We start from the raw sequence: 26,902 nt of genomic DNA, 5'->3' as shown, positions 1-26,902 counted from the left end.
CTAGTATACTTTCATTTCTTCAGGGACTTCTTCTAGTAATTCTTCAGGGACTTCTTCTAGTAATTCTTCAGGGACTTCTTCTAGTAATTCTTTTAGGACTGAGGATGTAGCTCAATGATAGAGCTCCTGCCTATCATGGGCAAGGCCTTGTGTTTAATCCCCAGCCCTTCAAAAAAAATAAAAATTTAAGTAATATTTGTAGGTAATGAACTCCTTCAGCTTTTGTTTACTTAGGAATGTCTTAATTTATTCCTAAATTTAAAGGAATTTTCCACATACAGAATTTTTCTTTCAACACCTTATATATGTCATCCCATTGCATTCTGACCTGCACAGTTTCTGGTGAGAAATTAGCTGCATATCTAATTGAAGAGAACTGTATGTTAACAATTTACTTCTTCCTTGCTGCTTTCAAGATTCTCTTGGCCTGTGGCTTTCAACCACATTTAAAACAATGTGTTTTACAATGTGTCTTACTATGAATCTCTTTGAGTTGACCTTATTTGGAGTTTGTGAGGACTCTTGGATATGTAAATTCAAGTTTTTTCATCAGATTTGGGGGATTTTCTGCCATTATTCCTTTAAATGGTTGTTCTGGCTCCCTCTCCATCTCTCTCTCTCTCTCTCTCTCTCTCTCTCTCTCTCTCTCTCTCTCTCCTGTCTAAAACTCCTATAATATTTATATTGTTCTAATTTATATTGTTCCCCGCAGATCCCTTAGGCTCTATCCACATTTTTTTTCTGTCTCTTCTCTTTCTACTCCCCAGACAAGATAATTTCAATGGTTCTATCTTCATGTTTGCTGATCCTTTCTTCTTCCTCTTCCAGTCTGCTATGAACCATTCTACTTAGTTTTTCATTTCAGTTATTGTACTTTTCAGCTCTGAATTTCTTCTCAATTCCTTTTTATACTTTCTACACCTTTGCTGATATTATTATTTATGTTGATAGAGTATGCTCCTTATTTCCTTTTCTTATTTGCTATTTTTTTTCCTTTGGCTAGTTGAGTATTTTTAAGATAGTTGTTTTAAAGACTTTGATAATCTGATATCTAAAGAGCCTCAGGGACAATGTCTATCAATTTACCTTGTTCCTTTGAGTGGGCTATACTTCCCTGTTTCTTTGTATGCTTTGTGGTTTCTTTTGTTATTGAAATTATAATTATTATTATATTACTGATAGCTTCAGCAGTACATTGAAAATGTTTAGGTACATTTTCAAACATTTTTTCCAAGGGCAGTATTCCTTTTCATGTGTGGTCACTAAAATCTCTGTTTCTTCATTCATGATCAACTAATGTTTTGACAGATATTTCCCTGATGCCAACAGCTTTGGAAAGAAAAAGAAACAGAAAAAGAAGAAAAATCCACAGAAGACAAAATTAAAAATTTCTTCCAGTCTTTTCAGATTGGCTCTTCACCAGGATACCCCATTGAAACTTAGCTGGGACTCCACCAAGGAATTTTTCCACATATAGTATTTGTGGAAATAGGGCTGAAACTAGGGGAAAGTAGGGTCTTTTATGTTTTTTTGAGCATGCATCTTGCCTTGATCATGTATGCAGCTTTCTAAATTCCATCATTCACATGGATACTTCTAGATATATCCATTTCCAAAGGAATCTACCCAAGATTTTGCTTCCAGAGCTTAGCTACTGTGTTTCTCAATCCGTAAGCTTCTGCCCAGGCATCTATAATATGTCAGCTTCCCTCAGAGTTTTCAAGCAATAACCACCACTTTTTCAGCCTGTGTTCTGAGATAGCCAAAAAAAAAGATCTTGTGTCAGTCCTTCAGTTATCCCCCATACAAGTTTAACAGAAACACACAATAATTTACAAGATCTACTCTTCTCCCTCTCAAACTAGGGACTAATTTTAAAATTAGTCTGCCATCACTTTACGATTGCCATCCTGCTGAGTAAGGAGTGAGAAAATTACAAGTAAAAATGCCACAAACTTTCCTATCATTTTCCAGTTATCTTGTACTTGATTCAGCATTTGCTTGGTTGCTATAAGTCTTTAACTGGTTTTCTGAGTTCTGGCAATTTTTTTTTCCCCTGAGAGCTTCTGCTTGTTTCCCAACATTTCTGTAGGAGAACAAAAACATGGAACTTCTCATTTTGCCATTTTGATAAAATTATTCCTGTGTAGTAAGCTACTATTTTAGGGATTTTATTGAATTCATAGATCAATGGCAGGGGTGGGGGTCATCTTAATATTGTTGTTTTCTAATCCATGAACATTAACTGTCTCTCCATGAATCTAAATCTTCTTTAATTTCCTTCAGCAGTATTTTTATTGTTTAGTTATATCTCACACTTATATCTTCTCACTTATATCTTCTATTAAGTTTAATCCTATAAATTTGATTATTGATGCTTTTGTGAATTTTACTTTCAGATGACTCATTACTAGAATACATAAAGACAATTTATTTTGTGCGTTGATTTGTAATACTCTTTATTCACAGATATGACTGTCTACTTGGAAAAAAAATTAAAATCTACAGTAAAATACCAGAACTAATAAATGAATTTAGCATTATGCTAAGTAATGGAATGGGTCCACTTATGTGATATGCTTGAAAATGTAAAAGTATAGTGACAGAAAACCAATCAGTGATTACAAGTTGCTGGTGGAGATATGGAGGGGATAGAGGTGAAATAATAGAAATGTTCCATATCTGGATTATGCTAGTGGTGCATAATTTAATTTATTTGGAAAGACTCATAGATCTACATGCTATTTTTGTAAAATTATTAAAATATATAATTAAAATATATAAGATAATAGTGTTAAGCATTATGCAAACAACACTGTTTACAATGAATTGTGACATAAAAGAATGACAAAACCAGATTTATACTGTGGGCACAACTATGTAAAAAGACATGAAAAAAACTAGAAGTAAATACAGATAAATGCAAATGGATAGCAATTATTGTGTTATAGTCATTTTTTTCAATCAATTTCCAAATTTAAGCAATACATTTTTGCTTTGCAATAATAAAATATAATCACCAATTCATAACAGATGTAAATGCTGTCTTACAATAATTTATCTTACTTAATCTTATTTTTTAATATTTTATTTTTTAGTTACAGTTGGACCCAATACTTTTATTTTATTTACTTACAATTATATGGTGTTGAGGATCAAACCCAGGGCCTTACAGGTGCTAGTGGAGTGCTCTACCGCTGAGCCACAACCCCAGCCCCTATCTTCATGAATTTTCATGTCATCCTTGTGCAGGGGCCATGCAATCTTCTCTGTATCATTCCAATTTTAGCATATGTGCTGCCGAAGCGAGCACCCCAGCCCCTATCTTACTTTACAAAATTCTCTCAAATTTTCTTCCCTATCTAACTTGCCATTAAATACATTATTGCTAAGTGGAAAACTGAAAGGTAATTAATTAATTTGAAATGGAAATTTTTAAGATAAATTATTTTCCTTGACTTGGAACAATTAGCAGAAAAAAAAATGCATTTCCACTAATCAGAAATAAATCTTTCTATATAACATGGACCAAAAGTATATAATTTAAGTTTTTCAGTCTGACAGTCGATTGTACTTATCTATTATTTCCTGCATGCTGTTTTAAGATAAAAGGGAACATCAGTAAAAACTTATCTGAAATTTGAGATTCAAAATTGCTATTGTTAATTCAGCAAAGAGAATGCCAAAGGGGGGGGGGCATGTAAAATATCATGTTTACTTTGTTTATGAAGAAAATTTACATATTGGACCAAAAAAGGGTTCATCTTGAACTTAGAAATTTTGTTTTGTATCATTACAATTATGGATAGAATGTATTTCTTTAGATTAGGTGTATTCAGGCAGTAAAGGGATCAAAGTCCCCAGCCAGGTCAGACAGAGGGCAGCCCTGAGAAGCATCCATCAGATTTCTGGGACTGGAGATACAGAAGAGCCCAAGGTCTCAAAGCCAAGGGTCAGGCTACCACTAGAGTGAAGTCTGTTTTCTCTTCATTGTCTCTGTTGTTGATTCCCTGTAATAGAAGACCTTTTTCAAAATCAGATAAAAAATCATGACTAATCACACTGATGATTGAATGTCAAGTATTTTCTTTAACTTGCCATTAAATACATTATTAATTAGAAGAAACCAATAAGATGCAAAGAACCACACATATATGGACAATTAAGAATCCTGCACTGAATTTACAAATTGGTGCATAACTGGACAATGCATCCCACAGACACAGTGCAATTTTATTTCAAGAGACGAGAATAATTTGCTTTATTATCAGTTTTATAATCAGCTGCAAACAATAAAAAGATGTAGATAACCTGGAAAGGTCCCAGATATCACTTGGCTTCCCATAGAAGACAACAGTAATCTTTATAGTCCTTGCAAAATTTTTCACAACTTTTCCCCCATTACCCTTCATCTTTGAGGTAGGGAGTGTCTGACATGGCTCCCAATAAACTGCTTCCTGGTGTTCACACTCTTGTTTAATCTCATCCTCTTGGATGTTAGCTGAACCTAGTGACACATTTCTATCAAACAGAATAAAGTATTCACACCTAGTCCACAAGAAATACATTCCAAGACCCTTAGTGGATGCCTAAAACCATAGAGAGTACCAAACACTGTATATACTACTGATACATACATGTCTATGATAAAGATTAATTTTTGAATTAGACACAATAAGAGATTAACAATGGTAATAATAACAAAGTAGAACAATTATAACAGTAAACTGTAAGTTATGTGAAAATGGTCTTTCCTTCAACATATCTCACTGTACTGTACTCACCCTTTTTCTTTGATGATGTGAGATAATACAACGCCTGTGTGATAAGATGAAGTTGGGTGAATGACGGAGGCATTGTGACAGTGTCAGGCTACCACATGTGGTTTAATTAATTCAAGCATTGCAATTCAGTGGCAATGGACCTGATAACTGAGACGACTCTCAAGTGACTATGGGCAGGCATCGTACAGTGTGGATATGTGATTGACATCCTTCGGGGGAGACACAGCGAGATTTGATCACACTACTCAGAACAGCACGCAACTTGAAACTTATGAGCTGTTGATTCCTGAAATGTTCCATTTAATTTTTTTCAGTGAAACCAAAAATAACAGGAGATGGGAAGTCTACAGCGCAGCAAAAGTGATGGGTGTCGGGGCTGGGTTGTGGCTCAGTGGTAGAGTGCTCGTCTCATATGTGTGAGGCCCTGGGTTTGTTCCTGGGAACCACATAAAAATTAAAAAATAAAAATAAAAAAGTATTTTGTCCATCTACAATTAAATATATATATATATATATATATATATACTTAACGTTATGGGTGTCACATCTGTGATTCAGTTATATGAGACTGTTTCTCATACCTCCCCTGCTGAAATGGCAGCCTTCAGCTGAGAGTAAGCAAGGAACAGAAGCTGTCAGCCCACTAGCCCAAGAGATGCTGAATCTGGCCATCAACCAAATGAGTATGGAAGCAGATTCTTCCCTAGTTGAAACCTGAGATGCTGTGTCCCTAACTGACAACTTGTTCACAATTGGTAAGACCCTGAGCAAAGGACCCAGCTAAACCATGCCCAGACTCCTGACCCACAAAACTGCAAGAAAACGCACGTATATTGTTTTCTACTGGTAAATTTTGGAGTAATTTGCTACATGGCAATGGATAACTAATACATTCTCCCTTCCTTCTTCTTACATATCTGTATCCTGCCTTGTTTCACAAAGATTTAACAGCATTAAGATAACACTTACTAATCCATATGTTCATTAAACGGTTAATAACATAACTGATCCAAGGAATCAACTCTGGGTTTCCTGTGAGTCCCAGAACAAAGGGGACACCACAGGCTATTACCTTTGCCTGTTTCATTCCTGCACAAAACCAAGCAGCAGGTGAACAGGTGGCAAGAGAACTGCTCTCTGAGAGCTAAAAAAAAAATATTATTACACCCTTTTATGTTTGGATATGAAGTATCCCCCAAAATATCCCATGTGTTAGATAATGCAGCAATGGTCAGAGGTGAAATGATTAGATTTTGAGAGCTGAAAAATCATCATAATTATATTAATTATATTCAATTATAATCAAAGATAATGTTCTCCAGTTCTATCCATTTTCCTTCAGATGACATGATTTTATTCTTCTTTATGGCTGAATAAGATGATGGTGTGTGTGATTTTAGTGGACTACTGGGAGGGAACTGTAGGCAGGTCAGGCATGGCTGAAGGAAGAAGGTCACTAGGGGCATGCCCTTGGGGGCTATATTTTGTCCTTGGATCTCACTCTCTCTCTTTCTCTTTTTTCTGGCTGTCATGAATTGGGCAGCCTTCCTCTGCCACACACCCCTTCTACCATGATAGTCTGCCTCACCTCAGGTCTGGAGCAATGGGCCAGTTGTGGACTTAACTCTGAAACTGTGAGCCCAAAATGAACTTTTATTCCTCTAAGTTGTTCTTGTCAGTTGTTTTGATCATAGTGATAAAAAGCTGACTGACCTATACCCCCAAGGGACCTTTTCAACACAATTTTAAGCAATCTACTTGTAGCATCTCACAGCGTTGTTTGATTTGCTCATTCTCTTCAAAACCAAACTTGTAATAAACTAGTTAAATCCACAGAGACTAAAGGATTTGCTGGGATTTGCATACCTAACAACTCCCACTTTGTTTGCCTGCACTAGAGTTAAAAGACTTATACATCTTATCACTCAAGTAAGAATTTGTTCTTTCAAATTTTCCACCTACTTTCATGAATAAGAAGGGGAAAATGTAATAAAGCCCTTAAGTAACCTTTAGACTGTGCTGGGACCCTGCATTCACAGCCATCAGGCGACACAGCCACATGGGTGTCCAGGAGTGTGTCATTTGGGGGGTGCTTGAGGGGCTTACCTAGGTGTACATGTAAGTCACAGCCTATGTCCTTCATACTCACAAACATACCAGCTGACCCTTCTCCTGAAAGCCCACTCCATGGTTGGATTGAGCCAACACAATTTTCTCGGGTTCTGCTGTGAGCTGCCCTGGAGGTTTCTGGTTCACTGCGGCTCCACCTCCTGGAAGTGCTGCTGCTCCTGTGTGTTCACACCGGCAGGCATAGGGGGCACCCTTAAGTGGGGCCCCACTCCTTGAAGGCCTCCTCAAAGAAGGGGTCTTCAGCCATGACCATTGCTTCCTGGTTGGCATCACCATCTGAGCCCAGTCAGCTGGTCCCCAGCCTCCATTCCCTACCTCAGCACTCCTGAGGTCGAGCTGTGACTCAGCAGGGGGCCCTTCTGCCCTAATGGGGACATCCCCCAGGTCAACTCCCTGACACTCTATCTACTTTCTGTCCTATTCTTGGAGAAGGTGGAAACTTCTCGCTTCGGGCTCACATGGGGACAGAGAGGCCTGGGAGAGCCCTCTGATCTGACTGCTCTAGCAGGTAGCTGCCAACAGCCATCAGACATGGGCACACTCAGGGCCCCCAAACTCATCTGTCACAAGAAGTAAGGTAAAGAATTTGGAGAATACAGCCAGGCATGGTGGCACATGCCTGTAATCCCAGTGACCTGGAAGGCTGAGGAAGGAAGATCGTTGAGTGCAGAGCCAGCCGCAGCAACTTAATGAGGCTCTAAGCAACATAGCAAAGACCCTGTCTCTTAAATAAAATATAAAGAGGGGTATGGATGTGGCTCAGTGGATAAGTGCCCCTGGGTTCAATCCCTAGTACAAAAAAGCAAAAAAAAAAAAAAAAGGATTTGGATTTTGGTTTGACTGGCTTTTTTGCAGCAAAGCCTTTTCCTCAAAATTGGGGGCTGGACAATCCTGATGCCCTCTGCCCACCGCCTACACACCCTACACACACACACACACACACACACACACACACACACACACACCAGATCCCCAGGGGTACTTTGGACCCCATCTCTTCCTACCAGGAGTCCCAGCTATTGGATGTCTCTTTCAGCCTTTACCATTTCTGACTCTCATGAGTAGAAGCAACAGCACTCAGTGTACAGGCTGTCAAACCTTCCATGGTCCTACTGGCCTATCCTCCAAATGCCATATGACTCTTCTGTCCTCTCCCCTTGACTCAGCCCACAACGTTCCCAGGTCTTCAAGTGTAAATCCAAAGTCCAGTGTGTCCAGTACAGTGAGATGCCAGCCTCGCACCCAGCTCTATCCAACCTGAGCCACGGCCCTTCATTCCTCTCCTTTCACCTCCTATCATGAGCAAGCTATGCCATCAACACAGACCAAACACATTGTGTATTTCCACAATGTTGGAATTTATTGAATAACGATAGATTCACAAGCTACACCACTTTCTTTTTTTTTTTTTTTTGAGAGTCATGATACACAAGTATTTTATTTTTTTTTTAATTTTTTATTGTTGGTTGTTCAAAACATTACAAATTTCTTGACATATCATATTCCACACTTTGATTCAAGTGGGTTATGAACTCCCACCTTCACCCCATACACAGATTGCAGAATCACATCAGTTACACATCCATTGATTTACATATTGCCATACTAGTGTCTGTTGTGCTCCGCTGCCTTTCCCATCCTCCCCCCTCCCCCCTCCCCACCTCTCCCCTCCCCTCCCCTCCTCTCTCTCTACCCCCTCCACTGTATAACCCTGAGGGTCTCCTTCCATTTCCATGCAATTTCCCTTCTCTCTCCCTTTCCCTCCCACCTCTCATCCCTGTTAAATGTTAATCTTCTTCTCCTGCTCTTCGTCCCTACTCTGATCTTAGTTATTCTCCTTATATCAAAGAAGACATTTGGCATTTGTTTTTTAGGGATTGGCTAGCTTCACTTAGCATAATCTGCTCTAATGCCATCCATTTCCCTGCAAATTCTATGATTTTGTCATTTTTTAATGCAGAGTAATACTCCATTGTGTATAAATGCCACATTTTTTTATCCATTCGTCTATTGAAGGGCATCTAGGTTGGTTCCACAGTCTTGCTATTGTGAATTGTGCTGCTATGAACATCGATGTAGCAGTGTCCCTGTATCATGCTCTTTTTAGGTCTTTAGGGAATAGACCAAGAAGGGGAATAGCTGGGTCAAATGGTGGCTCCATTCCCAGCTTTCCAAGAAATCTCCATACTGCTTTCCAAATTGGCTGCACCAATCTGCAGTCCCACCAACAATGTACAAGTGTACCCTTTTCCCCACATCCTCGCCAGCACTTGTTGTTGTCTGACTTCATAATGGCTGCCAATCTTACTGGAGTGAGATGGTATCTTAGGGTGGTTTTGATTTGCATTTCTCTGACAGCTAGAGATGGTGAGCATTTTTTCATGTACTTGTTGATTGACTGTATGTCCTCCTCTGAGAAGTGTCTGTTCAGGTCCTTGGCCCATTTGTTGATTGGGTTGTTTGTTCTCTTATTGTCTAATTTTTGGAGTTCTTTGTATACTCTGGATATTAGGGCTCTATCTGAAGTGTGAGGAGTAAAGATTTGTTCCCAGGGTGTAGGCTCCCTATTTACCTCTCTTATTGTTTCTTTTGCTGAGAAAAAACTTTTTAGTTTGAGTAAGTCCCATTTGTTGATTCTAGTTATTAACTTTTGTGCTATGGGTGTCCTATTGAGGAATTTGGAGCCCGACCCCACAGTATGTAGATCGTAGCCAACTTTTTCTTCTATCAGACGGCGTGTCTCTGATTTGATATCAAGCTCCTTGATCCATTTTGAATTCACTTTTGTGCATGGTGAGAGAAAGGGATTCAGTTTCATTTTGTTGCATATGGATTTCCAGTTTTCCCAGCACCATTTGTTGAAGATGCTATCCTTCCTCCATTGCATGCTTTTAGCCCCTTTATCAAATATAAGATAGTTGTAGTTTTGTGGATTGGTTTCTGTGTCCTCTATTCTGTACCATTGGTCCACCCGCCTGTTTTGGTACCAGTACCATGCTGTTTTTGTTACTATTGCTCTGTAGTATAGTTTGAAGTCTGGTATCGCTATACCGCCTGATTCACACTTCCTGCTTAGCATTGTTTTTGCTATTCTGGGTCGTTTATTTTTCCATATGAATTTCATGATTGCTTTCTCTATTTCTACAAGAAATGCTGTTGGGATTTTGATTGGCATTGCATTAAACCTATAGAGAACTTTTGGTAATATCGCCATTTTGATGATGTTAGTTCTGCCTATCCATGAACAGGGTATATTTTTCCATCTTCTAAGATCTTCTTCTATTTCTCTCTTTAGGGTTCTGTAGTTTTCATTGTATAAGTCTTTCACCTCTTTTGTTAGGTTGATTCCCAAGTATTTTATTTTTTTTGAAGATATTGTGAATGGAGTGGTTGTCCTCATTTCCATTTCAGAGGATTTGTTGCTGATATACAGGAATGCCTTTGATGTATGCGTGTTGATTTTATATCCTGCCACTTTGCTGAATTCATTTATTAGCTCTAATAGTTTCTTTGTAGACCCTTTTGGGTCTGCTAGGTATAGAATCATATCATCTGCAAATAGTGATAATTTAAGTTCTTCTTTTCCTATTTTGATGCCTTTAATTTCTTTCGTCTGTCTAATTGCTCTGGCCAGTGTTTCGAGAACTATGTTGAACAGAAGTGGAGAGAGAGGGCATCCCTGTCTTGTTCCAGATTTTAGAGGGAATGCCTTCAGTTTTTCTCCATTCAGAATGATGCTAGCCTGAGGCTTAGCATAGATTGCTTTTACAATATTGAGGTATGTTCCTGTTATCCCTAGTTTTTCTAGAGTTTTGAACATAAAGGGATGCTGTACTTTGTCGAATGCTTTTTCCGCATCTATCGAGATGATCATATGGTTCTTATTTTTAAGTCTATTGATGTGGAGCTACACCACTTTCAGTGGTTGCAATTTACCAAATACTTATGGGTCACCTGATAGTCAGAAGCCCAGTGAACACAAGTTCTTTTATTCCATTCCAATCTTAAGTTTTAACATCTACAACACTCAAGTCATACATCATCCTTCACATAAAGATACACACACACATCATAGAAAGACTAAGAAGATGTTAAGGCAGCCATACCATAAGGTTACAGGATACTGTGCCAAGAGCACAGGCAGATGCAAAGCCCTGAGTTCAATCCTCAGCACCATTAAATAAATTAATTAATTAAAATGTGTACAGGCAGAGAGCAGATACAAATCAAAGAATCAAAAAATCACTGTAGGTGATCAGATAAGGGTTTTAAGGAACCAGTTCCTCATAATTGTTAAGGCAGAGGATACCTTAGAATGGGCCTCATGTAGTTGTTATGGGCAGGAGAAACCACACTGGTTCTGGGGACAGAACCAGAGGTTTGTCACTGTGGCTATTTTCCTGGGCAAGGCTCATGACAACTGTCCAGGTGACAGGGTCAGGAGGACACCATGTCCAATCTTGGTGGGCTCCTCCTTCTACAGGTCTTAGGTGAGGGGGTTATATCTGGTGAGGTTGATAAGCTCCTATGTCTGGTGTTTCTGATATGATTTGAGATGCCCCTGTGTCTAGGTGTGCCTTTGTTTGATAAGTTGGCACAAATAAGTTATTTATCAATTTGTATGGGCAGATGGTGGTTGCTTACTTGTATGAACAAGATATAGAATCATTCTACCTTGGCCCTTGTGCTCAAAATGGAGTAACTCATGGCAAACTACTGCTTTACAAAGGGGAGTAATTCAGGGTTAGGCACAGACTGACAACTACTGCTGTTCTATACATTATGGAGTAACTCAGAGCAGGGCACAGCCTGCTCTCCACACCTATAATCCTGCAGGGTCATGTGCTGATTGTGTTAGGGGACAAATCCATCATCACTTACCCATCAGTACACACACACACACACACACAGCTAGAAGAGTAGTAAGTAAGAACTGCCCGGACCAGGCGGGGAACTGCCATGGCCCAAGCACTCAGGCCCAAAGGTGTCCTGCACTCTTCTGTCTCTTCTTCTGCTGGGATCGGTGCACTGGCCCCAGGCAGGGCCTTGGCTCAGCAGATTCAGCGGGAATTAGATGCTCACCAGCAGCTCCAACAGGTGTCCCCATGAAATGGGCATCTCCCATGGCCACACTCCATCCCACCTAGCTCTTCCTCCTCTGTTAACCAGAAGAGGAAGGATGTGGCACCTTCCAGAAATTTGGAGAGAGGCTTCTTCCCTGAATTCACCTCTTTCTCCCCTCCTGACCAAGGCAGCCTCCATCCTCTCTAATAGGACCTCTGCAGAGGCCAGACCTGGTGACCTAGGGACATCAGCTAAATTGGGCCCCGCAAAAGACTTGTGGTCTCTCTGAGGAGTGCATCCTGAGAATAACAGGCTAAATTTACCAAATAAAAATACAAGAGGCCCAGTTAAATTAACTACAAGTACTTCATTTTTATTTTTTACTATTAATTGTGGTAAAATACATATAACAAATTTATCATCCTAATCATTTTAAGGCGAACTGTTCAGTGGAATAAAGTCCATTCATAATACTGTGCAGTCATCACCACCATCCACCTCCAGAACTTGTTTTGCAAAACTGAAATTCTATATCTATTCTATAATTCCCTCCTGCCACACTCACAGCCCCTGGAAACCACGATTCAGATTCAACATTCTGTCCTTATTGATTTGACTCTGGGTACCTCATATAACTAGAGTCATACAGAATTCCTTTTTGGTTTATTTCACTCAGCCTAATGTTCTCAAGGTTGCTCTTGTGGCGATACGTGTTAGAATGTCCTTCCCTTTTTAAGGCTGGCTAATAGTCTACTATGTGTATAAGCCACGTTTTGCTTATACATCCATGTACCTGGACACTGGGGTTGCTTTCACCTTTGGCTATTGTGAATCACGCTGTTATAGACAGGAATGTATAGATCTTTCTTTGATAACTTGTGTCTTAGTCCATTTGTGTTCCTATAACAAAACACCTTGGGCTGAAATTTATTTCTTACAGTTCCAGAGATTGGGAAGTTCAGGATCGCGGCACAAACATTCCGTGTCCAGTGGGGGGTCTTCTTGTTGTGTCCTCATATGGCAGAAGGTAGAAGCACAAAAAGGACCTAGCTAGGTTCTCTCCATTCCTTTAAAGGTCAACGACCCCATTTAATGAGTGCTCCAACCTAATGACTTTATCATCTCCTAAAATCCCATCTCTCAATACTGTCATGTTGGAGTTCATGAATTCTGTAGGGGACACAAACATACCAACCACAGCACCCTGTTTTCAATTTTTTGGGATATGTACCCAGATGTGGAATTGCATGATCATACAGTAATTCCATTTGTTTTTGTTTTCTTTGTTTGGCACCCCGGATTGAACCCAAGGGCACTTAACTGAGCCACATCCCCAGTCCTTATGATTTTTTTATTTTGAGACAAGGTCTCAATAAGTTGCTTAGGGTCTCACTAAGTTGCTGAGGCTGGCTTTGAACTCACAATCCTCTTGCCTCAGTCTCCTGAGCCACTGGGATTACAGGCGTGGGCCACCATGCCCAGCTTGCAATTCCACTTTTAATTTTAATTTAAAATTCCAATTTTAATTGTTTTGAGGAACCACCATACTGCTTTCCATGGTGCTGAGCCACTGTACATTCTCACCAACAGTCTGTGCACAGTGTTCCCATTTCTCCACACCCTCACCAGTACTTGTTATTTTCTGATTTTTGATAGAAGCCCTTCTAATTAGTGTAATAATACAGATGATCTTTTAATATAAGTAATTTTTCCTAAAGTAATCCTTGTTCATCTGAAATTCAAATATACCTAGGCATCCTGTATTACATTTGGTGACCATGGCAGAACGTGGGGTACCATTCTGATCCTGCTATCTATTAATGGGATGTTAGCAGATTTAAGGTGACAGGTTAAGAGGAATACATCCTCTGGGGCTTCCCCTCCTCAGAACCATGGGGACCTATAGGGATGGCCAGGTAAGGATTAAAAGCAAGTGGAGCACAGCCAGACAGAAGGACCCCTATATCAGCCAGTGGCCAATCCAGCCCCACACACAGAGTGCAGCCAAGACAAATAGCCCACCCAGCCTGCCACCCACATGGTGTGCATGAGGTTGTGTGTTTGTGTTCTGCGGCATTAGCTGATATACCAGGAACACTCGGGGAAGGCCAGAAGAAAGGGTTCTAGCCACTGGCAGAAAGACAAACTAGTGGTATATTCATATAATGAAATTTTTTGCAAGAAGTTGGAATGAACAAACAAGAGCTATAAGCATCATCATAAATAAATCTTAAAAACACTTTGGGCAAGCAGAACAACTTGAAGTTTTACCATTTCAAATGAGAGCACAAACATGCAGTAAAAATCTGAGCACACACATAAGCAGGAGCCCCCTGGCAACAACATCCTGAGCAGGATTTATCACCCCTGGGGATGCGGGTTCCCAGATTTGCAGAGTAATGACTTGCCGCAGTCTGGCTGGGCACAATCAGGAGCCACTTGTCAAAAGAAACTAACTTTATTTTTAGAACCACACACGCCAAACAAAACAGCCTCTCAGGAAAAACCCTCAGAGCCTCAACTGCCACCACCGGCTTTCCACAAGCCTCTCTCTCCCACACAAGCTTCTCCCCCCACCTCCCACAATCCTCCTGCTCTTGAGGCCGATTGGCTGGGTCACGTGGGCAGAGCCAAAAAAGTCCCCCAATGAGCAGCTCCGTGGTCTGAAAGGGCAGGGAAACAGCCCAATGAGCATCACCGCAGAGGAGCCAATCAGCTAGATGTTGCTGGGGCCGCTGTGAGCCAATCATCAGCCGGCAGCTGGAAGTTTGCTGGGGCCCCTTCGGCTGTGGCTCTCAACAATGACTATGTTCTGATGCAGGCAGGCATAGACACTCAGAAGATGCTGCTTTTATTATTAAAAGGATATGTGAAACAAAAATTATGAATCTGAGATGTAAGCATTGACATGAAAAACTATTTATTGCCTTTACGTCAGTAAACATTTAAATATTTATCAAAACTGTATATTTTTATGACAACCCAGATTTTTCTGACATGAAAAACTAATAGTCAACTAAATTATTTGCTACATATACAGAAGTAAAGCATGTTCTAAGATATATATGTGTGTGTGTGTATGTGTGTGTGTGTGTATATATATATATATATATATATATATATTTATTTATTTATTTATTTATTCCCAAAACCATGGAGTACTTTAAATAACATGTGAAATGCAAGTTTTCATACCACAAGTTCCCTTTCCTATTTTTTTATTCTTTGGATCTAAGTTTGTCCTATTTTAGAAATATCATTTATCCAAAAATGGGCCAGGAAAATGATCTAATACTGGAAAGATTCTGGCAAAAATTTTAGAAAGTCCCCCATACACACACACCCCAAAAAAGAAAGAAAAGCAGGGGACCTATGTCCATAGAAATTCAGTAGTTGTGAGTTCCACATTTATAAGATAGATTATTTTTTAAACTCACCTCCCTTCTGTGAGAAATGAGTCCAAATCCTGGTGCTCGGGAGCCCAGCGGCTTTGCCCGGCAGCCTGGCTGGGGTAGGAGCTTGAGGAGTCTGCCCAGCTGTGTTGGTGGTTTCTGGTGGTGGGTCTGACAGTCCCCAGCCTCCCAGGGCCTGCACAAGTTGGAGCAGATGTCTGATGTAGCTCCACCTCCAGTGCACCAGAAGCCAGCCTGCCATCTTTGTTCTCTAGATGCATGTTCTGTTGCCAGTCTTCTCTCTAGGATCAACCAGAAAGAAACTACTGTTGATGAAAAGTAGACTGGGAATATAGCATCTTAGGAAATCCGAACCACTGGATGGTACAATAGGAAGGTCACTTATAAAGAGGTCCTTCCAGTGTTCCACCATTTTAATATCACACAGAAAACAGTGTATGCTTTCTCCAAGGATAAACAGTTCAGTACATTTCATACTAGCAATGTTCAACAAGACAGCATTAGGTAAAGTGAATATTCAACAACAGAGTTTTAGGTAAGTAAATTGTGAGATGTTCATGGTATGAAATACTGTGCAACCATAAAAATGATCTAAAGGGATATTTATTGATACTGGGAAATATTATGGATATGAAAATAACAACTGACACACTGTGATATTTTTGTTGAAGTAAATACTTATTAGTTACATGTATAGAACAGAAAACCAAAAAGACACACCCTCCAAAACATAGCCACCTCTGGATGGTGAAGGTACAGATGATTGGGGTTTTTTTTCTTTGTCTATGCTCTAGTTTTTACACTTTTTGCATCTAGCAAATTAATATCTTTGAAATAATAATACCTGTTATAAGAATAAGAAAATGTACTATACTTGGAAGGTTATGGTGTCCTACTTTCAAGCATTACTATTTTATTTTATTTATTTTATTTTATATTTTACATTTTCCAGCCTCCCATAACCCAGCAAGGACCTTTGGTTTTGCAGCAGCCTGGTTCACTAACAAGCATTTTTGTTCTGAAGCCAAGGATCATTGTGCACTTTGATTGAATAGGATTTATACCATTGAGAAACAAAGGAATGTGCTGGGGCTAGGGTTAGCACAACACACACATCCATCACTCCCTGTTGCCTGATTTGTACACAACATTCGCAATACCCCATAAGCACAGAATTCCCATGGACCCAAGACTGGTGGGCATTCAGCAAGACTCAAAGGAAATACAGGTAATGTATGTGATGTCTACAGTTGAGTAGGCTGGTGCTATCATTAGATCTAGAATGTCCCACAAAGGCCCATGTATGTTAAAGGCTTGGTCCCCAGTCCATGGTGCTATTGGTAAATGGTAGAACCTGTAAGAGGTGAGGCCTCAAAGAGGATGATGGGACCCAACCCCACCTCTTTCCCTTTCTGGCCATGAGGTGAGCCGTTTTTCTCTGCCATATGCTCTGACCATGATGTACTACCCCAGACCCAAAGCAACAGGGTCAATGATCATGGACTGAAACCTCTGAAATTTTGAGCCAAAATAAATCTTTCCTCATGGTAAGTTGATAATCTCAGGTACAAGCTATAGTGACAGAAAGCAATTAACGCACATAGAACACTGACAGCCAAGAAGCCACACTTTCAAATAGAGCCAGAACTTATTTCAAATACAAAGACATTGGCACTGAAAGAAACCCAACTGAGCAGAGAAAACTACATCCTTCTTACTGTTGATATTTCCCTGCTTTAACCAATCACATGCTGAAAATAGCTTACAAATCAGTAAGTCAATGGCACACAGTGTTAGAATGTTATTGTGTCAATCGTGAAATAAAAGCAATTGAATTAGATTTATGCAATGCTTCCACCATCTGGTAAGAGCGAAATACATATACACATACAAGCTACAAAAGACAAATCGTGTGATCTTATTGATTCCACATATGAGTTAATTGCTCCAATATTTGCATTTAAAACTGAAATTGTACAATGTGAGGATGACAACTTCAAGGTCAGAAACAAGATAAAGATGTTCCCTTACCACCCCTATTCAACATAGTACAGAAAATTCTAACCAGATAATTTTAATAATTCTAATTTTAATAATTTTAATAATTCTAATTTTGTACACATTGTTTTAAATTTTGTAATTTAACCTATTCACTACTTCCATCATTCTGTGTATTGTAAAACATTATATAATGTAAATTTCATGGAAATCTAAATTAAAATACATAAACCTTCTCATTAACCTTTAAATTTTGTATCATCTGCAATGTGATTCCTGCATCTTCAAAATATTTGCTGAATCGCTGAAATTTTGTTTTTGTTATTGGCCATAACTTTTAGGGAAAAAAATCTCTTTGATAATGTGATTGGGGGGAATCACCAGTTGCTTTTTCTTTCTTCAATGTAGACTTAATAGACACCTATTTATATATATATATAGAGAGAGAGTAACTGTGATATCACTGTATACCACAAAAATGTGACTTATAACTATTGCCATAAAGTCACAATAATTGTAAGATTTTTTTAAAAAAATAGGGCAATGGGGCATGAAAAGAAAATAAAGACACACTCATGAGAAAATAAGAAATAAAACTGTCCTGATTCACTGATAGCGTGATTTTCTGCATTAAAAATAAAAAAGATTCTACTGAAAAAAAATTAGTGAGTTCATCAAGGTCATAGGACACAAAGTAAATATTTAAAATTCTGTAATACTTCTACTTACTATCAATGAATATGTTGACACCTAAATGAAAAATACAACATCATTACAACTGCTCAAAAACAATTAAATATTTACATAAGCATTTAATAAAGCATGTATGTGACTCATGCCCCAAACTCCACAACACTGATGAAAGAAATCAAAGAAGATCTGAATAAACTGAGCGGTACCCATTCATGAAGATTCCATACAGGAAAGATGTCAGTTCTTCTTAAATGAAATACAGATTTAAAGCAGCACCAATCAAAACTCCAACAAGAGGTTTTCAAATATAAACAAGCTTATTCTAAAATTTATTTTTCATATAGGAAAATAGCAAAAGGTCTAGAATGTCTAAAATATTTAGGAAAAAGAAGAATAAAATGAAAGGAAGCAGTCCACCCAATTATAAGATTTACTTAAGGGCTACAGTCACCAAGACCAGTGATAGGACACAACATGTGTTGTAATTTTTATTGTTAGGGTTTCCATTTTTTTAGGTTTTTCTCTGGCGGATGGGATGGCCTTAAGACAAAATAGCCTCTCTCTAGGGGAGCCCTGAGAAAGGGAAAGGTAGATTTGGGTGGGTAGGTCAGATGAGACGGAAAAACCAAAAAGCAGAAGATCAAAATGTAAAAATTATTACTCGCAGGTCCAAGAGTTAGGAGTGCTGGAGGTCTACACCAAATCTAGAAATGGGGGGCGGGGCGTGGGACTGTACTTTTGGTCACACTTGGGTATCATGCCTCAGGCATTGCCTTGGGGCTGTTGATTAGCTAATTTAAAGAAAACTGGGTTTGTGGTCAGTGAGATGAGGAGCAAGCAGGCTGTACTGCAAACTCCCAAACAAGAAGGGGAAGTTTTAGCAAGGCTAAAGGTACAAGTGGGTTTCCAACAACTTAACTTCATGGCCTAAAAGTTGAATCTGAGTCAGCAACTGTCTTAGATAAACTTATGACAACACAGATTAATGAATTCAAACAAAATACCCAGAAATAGATGCCCCCACATATACCAAACTGATTTTTACAAAAGTGCAAAAACACCTCAGTGTTAGAAAATCTGTTCAACAAATGGTGCTGGAGTCACTGGACATTCCATAGACAGAAAAAATAAACAAACTTCAGCTAGGTCTCACATCTCAGGCAAAAACTAACTCAAAATGGGTCACAGGCAAAAATATAAAAGATTAAACTACAAAGTTTTTAGAAATAAATAAATATTCAAGATCTTAGGCCAGTATGCAATGAGTCTCAAGCCTGACACTAAAAGCACAATCCAAAAATGGAATTTTTAGAAATTGGACTGCACCAAAATTAAAATATTTTGCTCTGTAAAAGACTTGATTAGGAAGACAAAAAGACAAGCTACAGGCTGGGAGAAAATATCTGCCAATAACATACCCAGAAAAGTACATATATACCAAATATATAAATAATTTGTAAAATTCAATGGTCAAAATAATTAGAAAATGAGCAAAGACATAAAGAGACATTTCTCTGAGGGAGATATATTAGATGACAAATAAGCATGTGCAAACATTCTACATCATGAACCTCTATAGGGAAATGTAAAAAAAATGAAAGAAAGAGAATACTAGGCAATTATTATATGTTATGTTCAGTTTATAGAAGAATTGGAGTATGCTCTGATTTTTTTTTTGATAACACACCCTGAATAATCAAAATAAATTGTCATGATGTTGGCATTATGTTTAAAAAAAAAAAAAACTAAGATGAGTTATCACTGTGCATCTATCAGAAGGGCTGAGATAGAGACACCAGCAAATGCTGACCAGGATGCCAAAAGACCAATCAGTCAAACGTTACCAATGGGAATGTCAAGTGATACAACCACTCGGGTAAGCAGTTTGGCAGTTTCTTAAAAAGTAAAATTGTAGGACCATGTCAATGTTAATATTCTAGAAGATGGCAGATTAGAAGCACCCAGGCAGTTATTCATCTGACAGAAGATTAATATCCTGAACATATAAAGATCTCAATAAATTTAATACCAATAGAACAAGTAATCCAGCCAACAAATGGGCAAATGAGTTGAACAGACACTTCTCAAAAGAAGAATGATGTCAGTCATTTCCAAGCAAATAGATGGAACTGGAGATCATCATGTGAAGAAAGGGAGACTCAGAAAGATAAGAATTACATGTTTTCTCTTATAGTTAGTTGGAATCTAGAGAAAGAGAAAAAAAGGCAACATGAATGTAGTAGGGGGACTATTCGGGAAGGAGAAGGAGGCGGATAAAAAAGGGTAATAGGGAGGGTGGATACTTTCAAAGCACATTATATGAGTGTATGGAAATTTCACAATGAAACTCATTATTCTGTACAATTAACATGTGCTGATAATTATAATTAAAAATGTCAATTAAAAAACAGGAAAAGGAAAATTGTGAGCTGGGGGTGTAGATCAGTGGTATAGCTTGTACTCAGCATTGTCAAAGCCCTGGGTTCAGTCCTGCAGCTTCTTCACCCAAGTCAGCACCGGCTTGTGCCCCTGCTGCCACTTGCCCACTTCCTGCTGCTTTCTCTGGGACACTGCAGGCTCTGCTCACCCAAAGGTCCCTTTCTTAGTCACGCATTCCTCATCCAATTCTTCTGAACACATTCTAAATCTTCCTGTTCCAATGGGTCATCACCTCTCTGAAACACCCAGGTCCCACAACTCATCCTCTGGGGAACCCCAACCGTTGAACTGTCTTTGAGGGACCCAATTTCCCAGCCCATGGCCTATCTTCTAGGGGGATTCCAATATCTTAGCACATAGCCCATCCTCCATGGGGACCCTTCCATCACCTCAGTTTATAGACCCAAAGTCCTTGGATCCACTGCCTCAGCCCAGCTTTGTTCTATTGGCCCCCATGTGCCTGACCTGCAAGGACATCTAAGAATTCACTCCTGAGAACTGTGCAGAGAAGAACCTGGACTTTGCACATGGGGACAGCCCACCTCAGACTGACCACAGATGGCCACAGATACCTGCAATCAAGAGAAGGACCCTAGGGTCACTGTGCCCCCCAATAGGTCCAGGGGCACCCTCCTAAGCCTGTGCCTAGCCAAGACCATCTTCTGAACAAGAATCACACCAGAATGATCAAGTCGTCACCGAATTTTAGGAAAAAACAAGTTTAAAAATTATGACTTTTCAAAAAGAAAACAATAGATGGCTTAGACCCAGTGGAATCATCCAGCCTTCAAATTTGACTTGAATTGTCCATCTTGGCTGCTGTCCACCCTTCTTCTAGCTCCGCTTTATTCTCCACCAGTCTTGTAGCAGTCTCTGCTTTCTTCCTACCTCCCTCCAGACCTTGGCCCCTCTTGCAGCTCCTTCTGTTGCCCTTGTCTCTCCCAACCCCCAGGCAGTGCTGTTCAGCTGTTTACGCTCCTCCTGCAGATGTGCCCAGGGCATGGTGGAGAGGCCTGATGGAAACATAGTGCTGGGTGCAAGTGTGGACAGAAACAAAGACACGGCAATGGGGACACTGGGCAGAGCCCTGACGCCTGCCACTGCTGGAAAAGGATCTGATGCTACTTCTGGGCTTCTCCATTTGGTGAACAGCCATCCTTGGCTGTTCTGTTGGAAGAGAATGACCCAACAAATGAGGTGTTAAAAAAAAAAAAGAAAGAAAGAAAAGGCTCAATAAAAGCTGTGCTTTCAGATGCTCAAAACAGGCCTGAACACCCTGAGTCCTGCCCAAGGCCTGCACATCCTAATTCCTTTCCAAGGCCTGGGCAGCCCCAGCTCTTCCTAATGGCACTGAGAGAATTAAGCTAGGGTTTCTGGACATGGTGGGGTTGTTGGCATTTATGGAACATTTATTTAGGAGGCATGAGGAACAGGAAGCAGAAGGGTGAGGAGGGGTCCAAGGAACTGCCCTTGTTTTTCCAGCCCAACAAGGCCACAATCTTCTCTTTGGTGCTCTTGCCAAGTACACAAACTGATGAATGTGAGACTGGCATTTGACTTTACAGAAGCAGCAACATAATCATGTGGAAAGTAAGTTCTTCATAAATGTTAAGATTATTTTTCTTTAAGTTCTTTAGTCATTTGACTTAATACAATAATGAAGAGAGAAGGAACGAGTATATAGACTGCTGCAAACTTTGTTGTTAAAAAGAAATCCCTCCAGCCAATTCGCTCCTTCTGTGAACAAAATCTTATGTCCTAAGAAAACATGTTCCCTTCCACATACATCACTGCTCAGTCCCAAAGCTTACCTCTCTGTGTGGAATTGCCCAGATAGCTCAGTGTGCAGGGCAGTTCCTGGGTCTCAGAGGGCATGGCTGTGTTCTCAGGTGTGTGTCTGTGTCCCTTGCACACCTGGGTGCGTTCGATGCACACTTTCCAGTTCAAGAAGCCCTCATAGTAGTCAGGTGAAGCCCTGGGGTGAATAGGTCCAAGGAGGCCCGCCCAGGAGTCAGTCTCCTCCTCAGGCTGTCCTGGGCAGAGACACCAGCATCCCACAGAGGGCAGCATAGGTTCAGCAGTTCCACTGTCCCATTACAGGTCAGGATTCAGACCATGGGTCTGATCATTTTCCCCTCCAGATGGATTTTGCTACATGTGAACTTGGTTAAAAGTTTCTAGACAATTTGACCAAAGATAATGGTTTCTTAAACCCTTACATAATTCCTATTTTAAACAGCCTCCTTCAAGCCTGGGAGGAGAACTGCTGAACCAGGGTTGACCCTTCGCTCTGTGCCTAGGGCCAGAGGGGTACTTTGATGTGGGAAGTACTCACCTGGCCTCTAGGGACAGTGGCAGCGCACCTCTGTGGGGAAGAAAGGGACTGGTGCGTTCGAATGCACAGCTTAGGAGGATCTTGACCACTCGGCCTCGCTGCCAACTGTCTCTTGGACTGGCCTCTTCAATGAGCTTCCAAGTGCAGAAGAGGCCTTTCTGCTACCCCCAGCTTTTGGCAGGGGAATCCCTCCCCACTATCATTATCCTGGAATTACTTAGTCCGCCCTGATGCCCTGCACATGGGCCACAGTCTAAAACAAGCCAGCTTTCTGACGGTGGCAGGTGGGACGGCACCACACCAATTCTAGGAAGTGCCTCTGCACTCTCTCTAGACAGGCAATGAGAAACAATGACAGAATTAGTAATCACACCTGGAAAGAGAGAGAGGGAGGGATAGGGAACACAACAACCAAGAAAGTGTAAAGGTGGATGCAGCTAGCTGATCATAGGAGCATTCAGAGATCAGGACTGTAAAGGCTATTTCCAAGGGAATTTGAAAAGGGGCAACTTCTCTACTCCAGTTCCACTTTTTCTTCCTCCCACCTTTCTGGCATCTCTGTCTGGTATCTCTTATCTCTTTCCAGGCCAACCTTCCCCCATCTCCAGTTTAAAACAAAACCAAACCTTCTTTTCTTCCCTCTCCCAAGAGGCCTCATCCTCACGTCACAGGGCAACCCCTACTCCAAGCTCTCTTCAGCAGCCAAGACCACTGGGTCCAGAAACCCTCTTGTCTCTATGGACTCAAAGGTGCCCAAAGGACCCAAAAGTTTGAAGTCATTCCTAGATCTTTCCTGGGACCCCCACAACTGATCACACCATCAGTGCGTACCATTAATCAACTGAGAGTACTCCCCATGAGTCACCTTTACCCTGCAAACTCATCACCTGCAAGTGCCTCCCTGCCTTGGCCAGACAGGCACCTCATAGCAGGGAGACTCAACAGGGGCTTTCTTGAACATTTTAGTTGCTCCCCACCACCCAGCCCACAGTGATCTTTCCAAAATGTACATCTGATTATTTGGCTTCCAGCTTAAAACTTCCCCTGTCACCTGCCACTCCTATATAGAAACAAAGAGCCAGGTGTCCCAGGTCGGGGCACTGCTGGGTCTCCCTCTTCCCAGTAATTCCTGATGCCTTCAGACCTCAGCTAACTCCAGAGAAGTCATCCTTTCTCAAAGAACAAGAACAATATTGATACTTTTTTTTATTTATCATCAGTGCAATAAAACTTTAGGAATCTCTGCTCCTAAACCATCCCCACACCTGATGTGAACAACTGCACTCAAGTGTTTGTAAACTCAATTTGCAATAACAAATAGTTTTCATGCAATCCTTTAGAGCATACCCAAACCTCTCTCCTCTGTTTTCAGATTGAATCCTCACTAGTTTTTAAGTGAGAGTTAGTACTGCCAGATGCTTTCTAGCTCCCAGGCACTCCAACACCAGCAGGCCCTGCTCTGCACAGTTCAGATCTCCCAACAAGCAGACATCAGGGAACGGCATTTCTTTGATGGCCAGGTAGAACATCAGTTGCCTATAACTACTAATGGCATAAATCCATGCCATTGCTCTCAGTTAGTGCTTCTCACAAAGTCTTATGCATGTTGAAGTCCCCTGGGAAACTAGCTATACAGCAAGAGGTGGAAAGGTTCTGGGGCTCTTGATTCTGCTGGGAGCAGGGGATGAGGTTGCAGGGTAGGAGCATCTGCCCTTGTCCTGAGTCCCCTCTCCTGGTCTTGGTCTATAAACACAGAATACCCACACACGCAGACCTCTGTACTTAACATCCATGTCCTTGAAAAGAGCTGGCTACATTAAAGCCCATTTATTTCTCTGTGTGTGACCAGAGGAAAAAGAAGCAGCTTTGAGGGATTTAATGTTTTCACTCCAGTGCATTCCATTCCCAAGAAACGCCTGACTGCCGGGCTCAGGCCACCCTGGAGTTCAAGTGGAACATTTACTGTCTGAACACTTCCAAACTCCCCTCCTCAGTACCCTTGATCCAGCCTTCCTAGTGAGCCGGGGGTCTCAGAGAGCAAACGCGGATGCGAGACTCCCGGTTAAATTCAGAAACGCAGTGTGTTAGCATCAGCTACTCCACTGAATAATATTTGCACATTTTCCCTTAGAGGAACTTGCCTTGCTTCAAAAAGCAATAACTCCACACTCCACTTCTTTAAACGCCCGCCTGCTCCCCGGAATAGGCTGGCTCATCACCTCCTCAATCCCATCTAGTAAAAGCACTTGCATTTACCTGCAAACTTGTTGATCTTTCTCCAAGAGCCAAGTTTAATGTCCAAACCGATGGCTCTGAAAGGTGAAGGAAGAACAATCCTGGGGACAGAACTCTTCAAAGGCTGCCGCAGCCCTGGAGAAGGGGCGGGAGTGTTGCCCCTCCCTTTGGGCCCCCCAGCGGCCACGCCCACAGACCTCACAGCCCCGCTGCCGCTCCCCCCCCCCCCACACCTGGGGTGGCCAGGCGGGACTAGGCTTGGAGCGGAATCCAAGGGCTGCAAGAGAAGGCTCCTTTGGTGGGAAAGGGTCGCTGCAGAAAGGGACCTGTTCCGCGCTTCTCTGAAAGCTAGCTCCGCTCTAAATGCTCCTCTGTACTTCACAAAAAGTGGTTCAGGACTAGCTGCAGGTTTTCTCTACCAAGAAGAGTTGGGAAAAAGTAAACCGAGTGAATATTCTGGTCTGTATTTTAAGAGTTCTTTGCTAAAGTTGATTAACTTGGCTACTTTCCTGCTTTCTCCTTGTCTTGCTCCATTGAAGCCCAAGGCTGTAGCCAAGGTTATGCTTGTGGAAAGCTCTCTCACACCACGTACACACACACATAGACACACAGACCCCACACAGAGATGCACAAGATAAAAAGACACACAAATACAGACACACACAGACACACATAGGTACAGATTTTTTAAAATCCCACAGAGAAGTGCATAAACCACACAGAAAGAGACACACAAACTACACACACACATACATACACACACAGGCTCATAAACTATGTTCAGAAACAGGTATGCACATATCACAGACACCACACACAAACTACACACTGACCCACAAACACAAAAATACAGAGAGACAGATAAACTACACAGGGAGATCATGTTTTCACAAAGAACAATATTGACACTTGCTTTTTGTCAGTGCTTGCTTTTGTCCCCTGCTTTTTGACCTCAGACAAACACACAGACAGAAAGTGGAAAGAGGGCCCAGAGCACAAATATGGAAGTACCTTGAGTGGATAGAAGTTCCTGGCTGACACCACCCTTATGGGATGGTGTGCACATGCGACCATGCAGGCAGATGTGTCAAAAAAAGAGTTGTAAATATCTGCAGCACAAATGTGGCCAAGAGTGGGGACTCCTTGAGCCTCCCAGTTAACTGGTACTTACATAGCTGCCAAATGTTGGCAGTAGGATCAGTCTTATCCCAGCCCTAAGGATGGGCCCTGTGTAGCCTTATCTTGGAGGAAATCCCACTCCCCAACTATTAACTGGCTCAGATAACCACATCTACATGTCCCAAACCAAAGGGCTAGGACCTCTGGGGCCAGCTGTGAGGGTGACGAAGGCACCATGGAGCTGGACAGAGTCCTGAAGACCAGGTACCTGTACCCAAGCCAAACAATGAACTGTTTACCTCTGAGTTTGTAACTTGTCACCAATCAATCTTTTTGGTTGTTAAAGCCAGATCCAGAGGGGTTTCTTTTCCTGGCACCTGAGAGTGAGCACTGGATGCAGATGGTGTCATTTTAAGCCAGCCTTGGCATAACTCAGGAGTGGCCTAGTATCTTGAGGGGGGTCTGGATTTCTTCAGTCAGAAGTCCTTGGTACTGGTCTCAGGAATCTCAGGTTTCTCCTGAGCTGGGCAGGAGGATTTGGGTTCAAAACAAAATTGGACCATAGATCTATATCTTCTTTGGATGGCTCAAAAGAAATTATAAAATAAAGGCTCCCTGCATGTTCCTGGCAAGCAGCCTCATCATTGAAATCTAACATGAAGGCCAAAGGTGGCTAGTACAGACTAATCAAA

At 41.1% G+C, this 26,902-nt stretch overlaps 1 protein-coding gene and 1 non-coding gene across 2 annotated transcripts in view; both read right to left on the bottom strand.

Moving 5' to 3' along the window:
• Oca2 (OCA2 melanosomal transmembrane protein) overlaps window positions 1–25,225 on the bottom strand; it is a 364,658-nt gene extending 339,433 nt beyond the window's left edge. The window contains exons 1-2 of the mRNA XM_046428817.1: window positions 25,113–25,225; window positions 15,416–15,672 (exon numbers count right to left, since the gene is read on the bottom strand). Of these exons, the coding sequence (XP_046284773.1) occupies window positions 15,416–15,651 (236 nt within the window). The 5' untranslated portion in view covers window positions 15,652–15,672; window positions 25,113–25,225. The remainder of the gene's footprint in view (window positions 1–15,415; window positions 15,673–25,112) is intronic.
• On the bottom strand, window positions 3,205–3,313 carry LOC124082411 (U6 spliceosomal RNA). The gene has a single exon (XR_006848369.1). It is a non-coding gene; the product is annotated as a U6 spliceosomal RNA (small nuclear RNA).
• Window positions 25,226–26,902: the final 1,677 nt, after the last annotated feature.

The sequence above is a fragment of the Marmota monax genome, unplaced genomic scaffold (genome assembly GCF_021218885.2).
Source record: "Marmota monax isolate L192 unplaced genomic scaffold, Marmota_monax_Labrador192_F-V1.1 WCK01_AAM20220418_F8-fsc00179, whole genome shotgun sequence".
Taxonomy (NCBI): domain Eukaryota; kingdom Metazoa; phylum Chordata; class Mammalia; order Rodentia; family Sciuridae; genus Marmota; species Marmota monax.
Note: the sequence above shows the minus strand (reverse complement) of the source record. Positions and strands in the feature narration are given on the sequence as shown.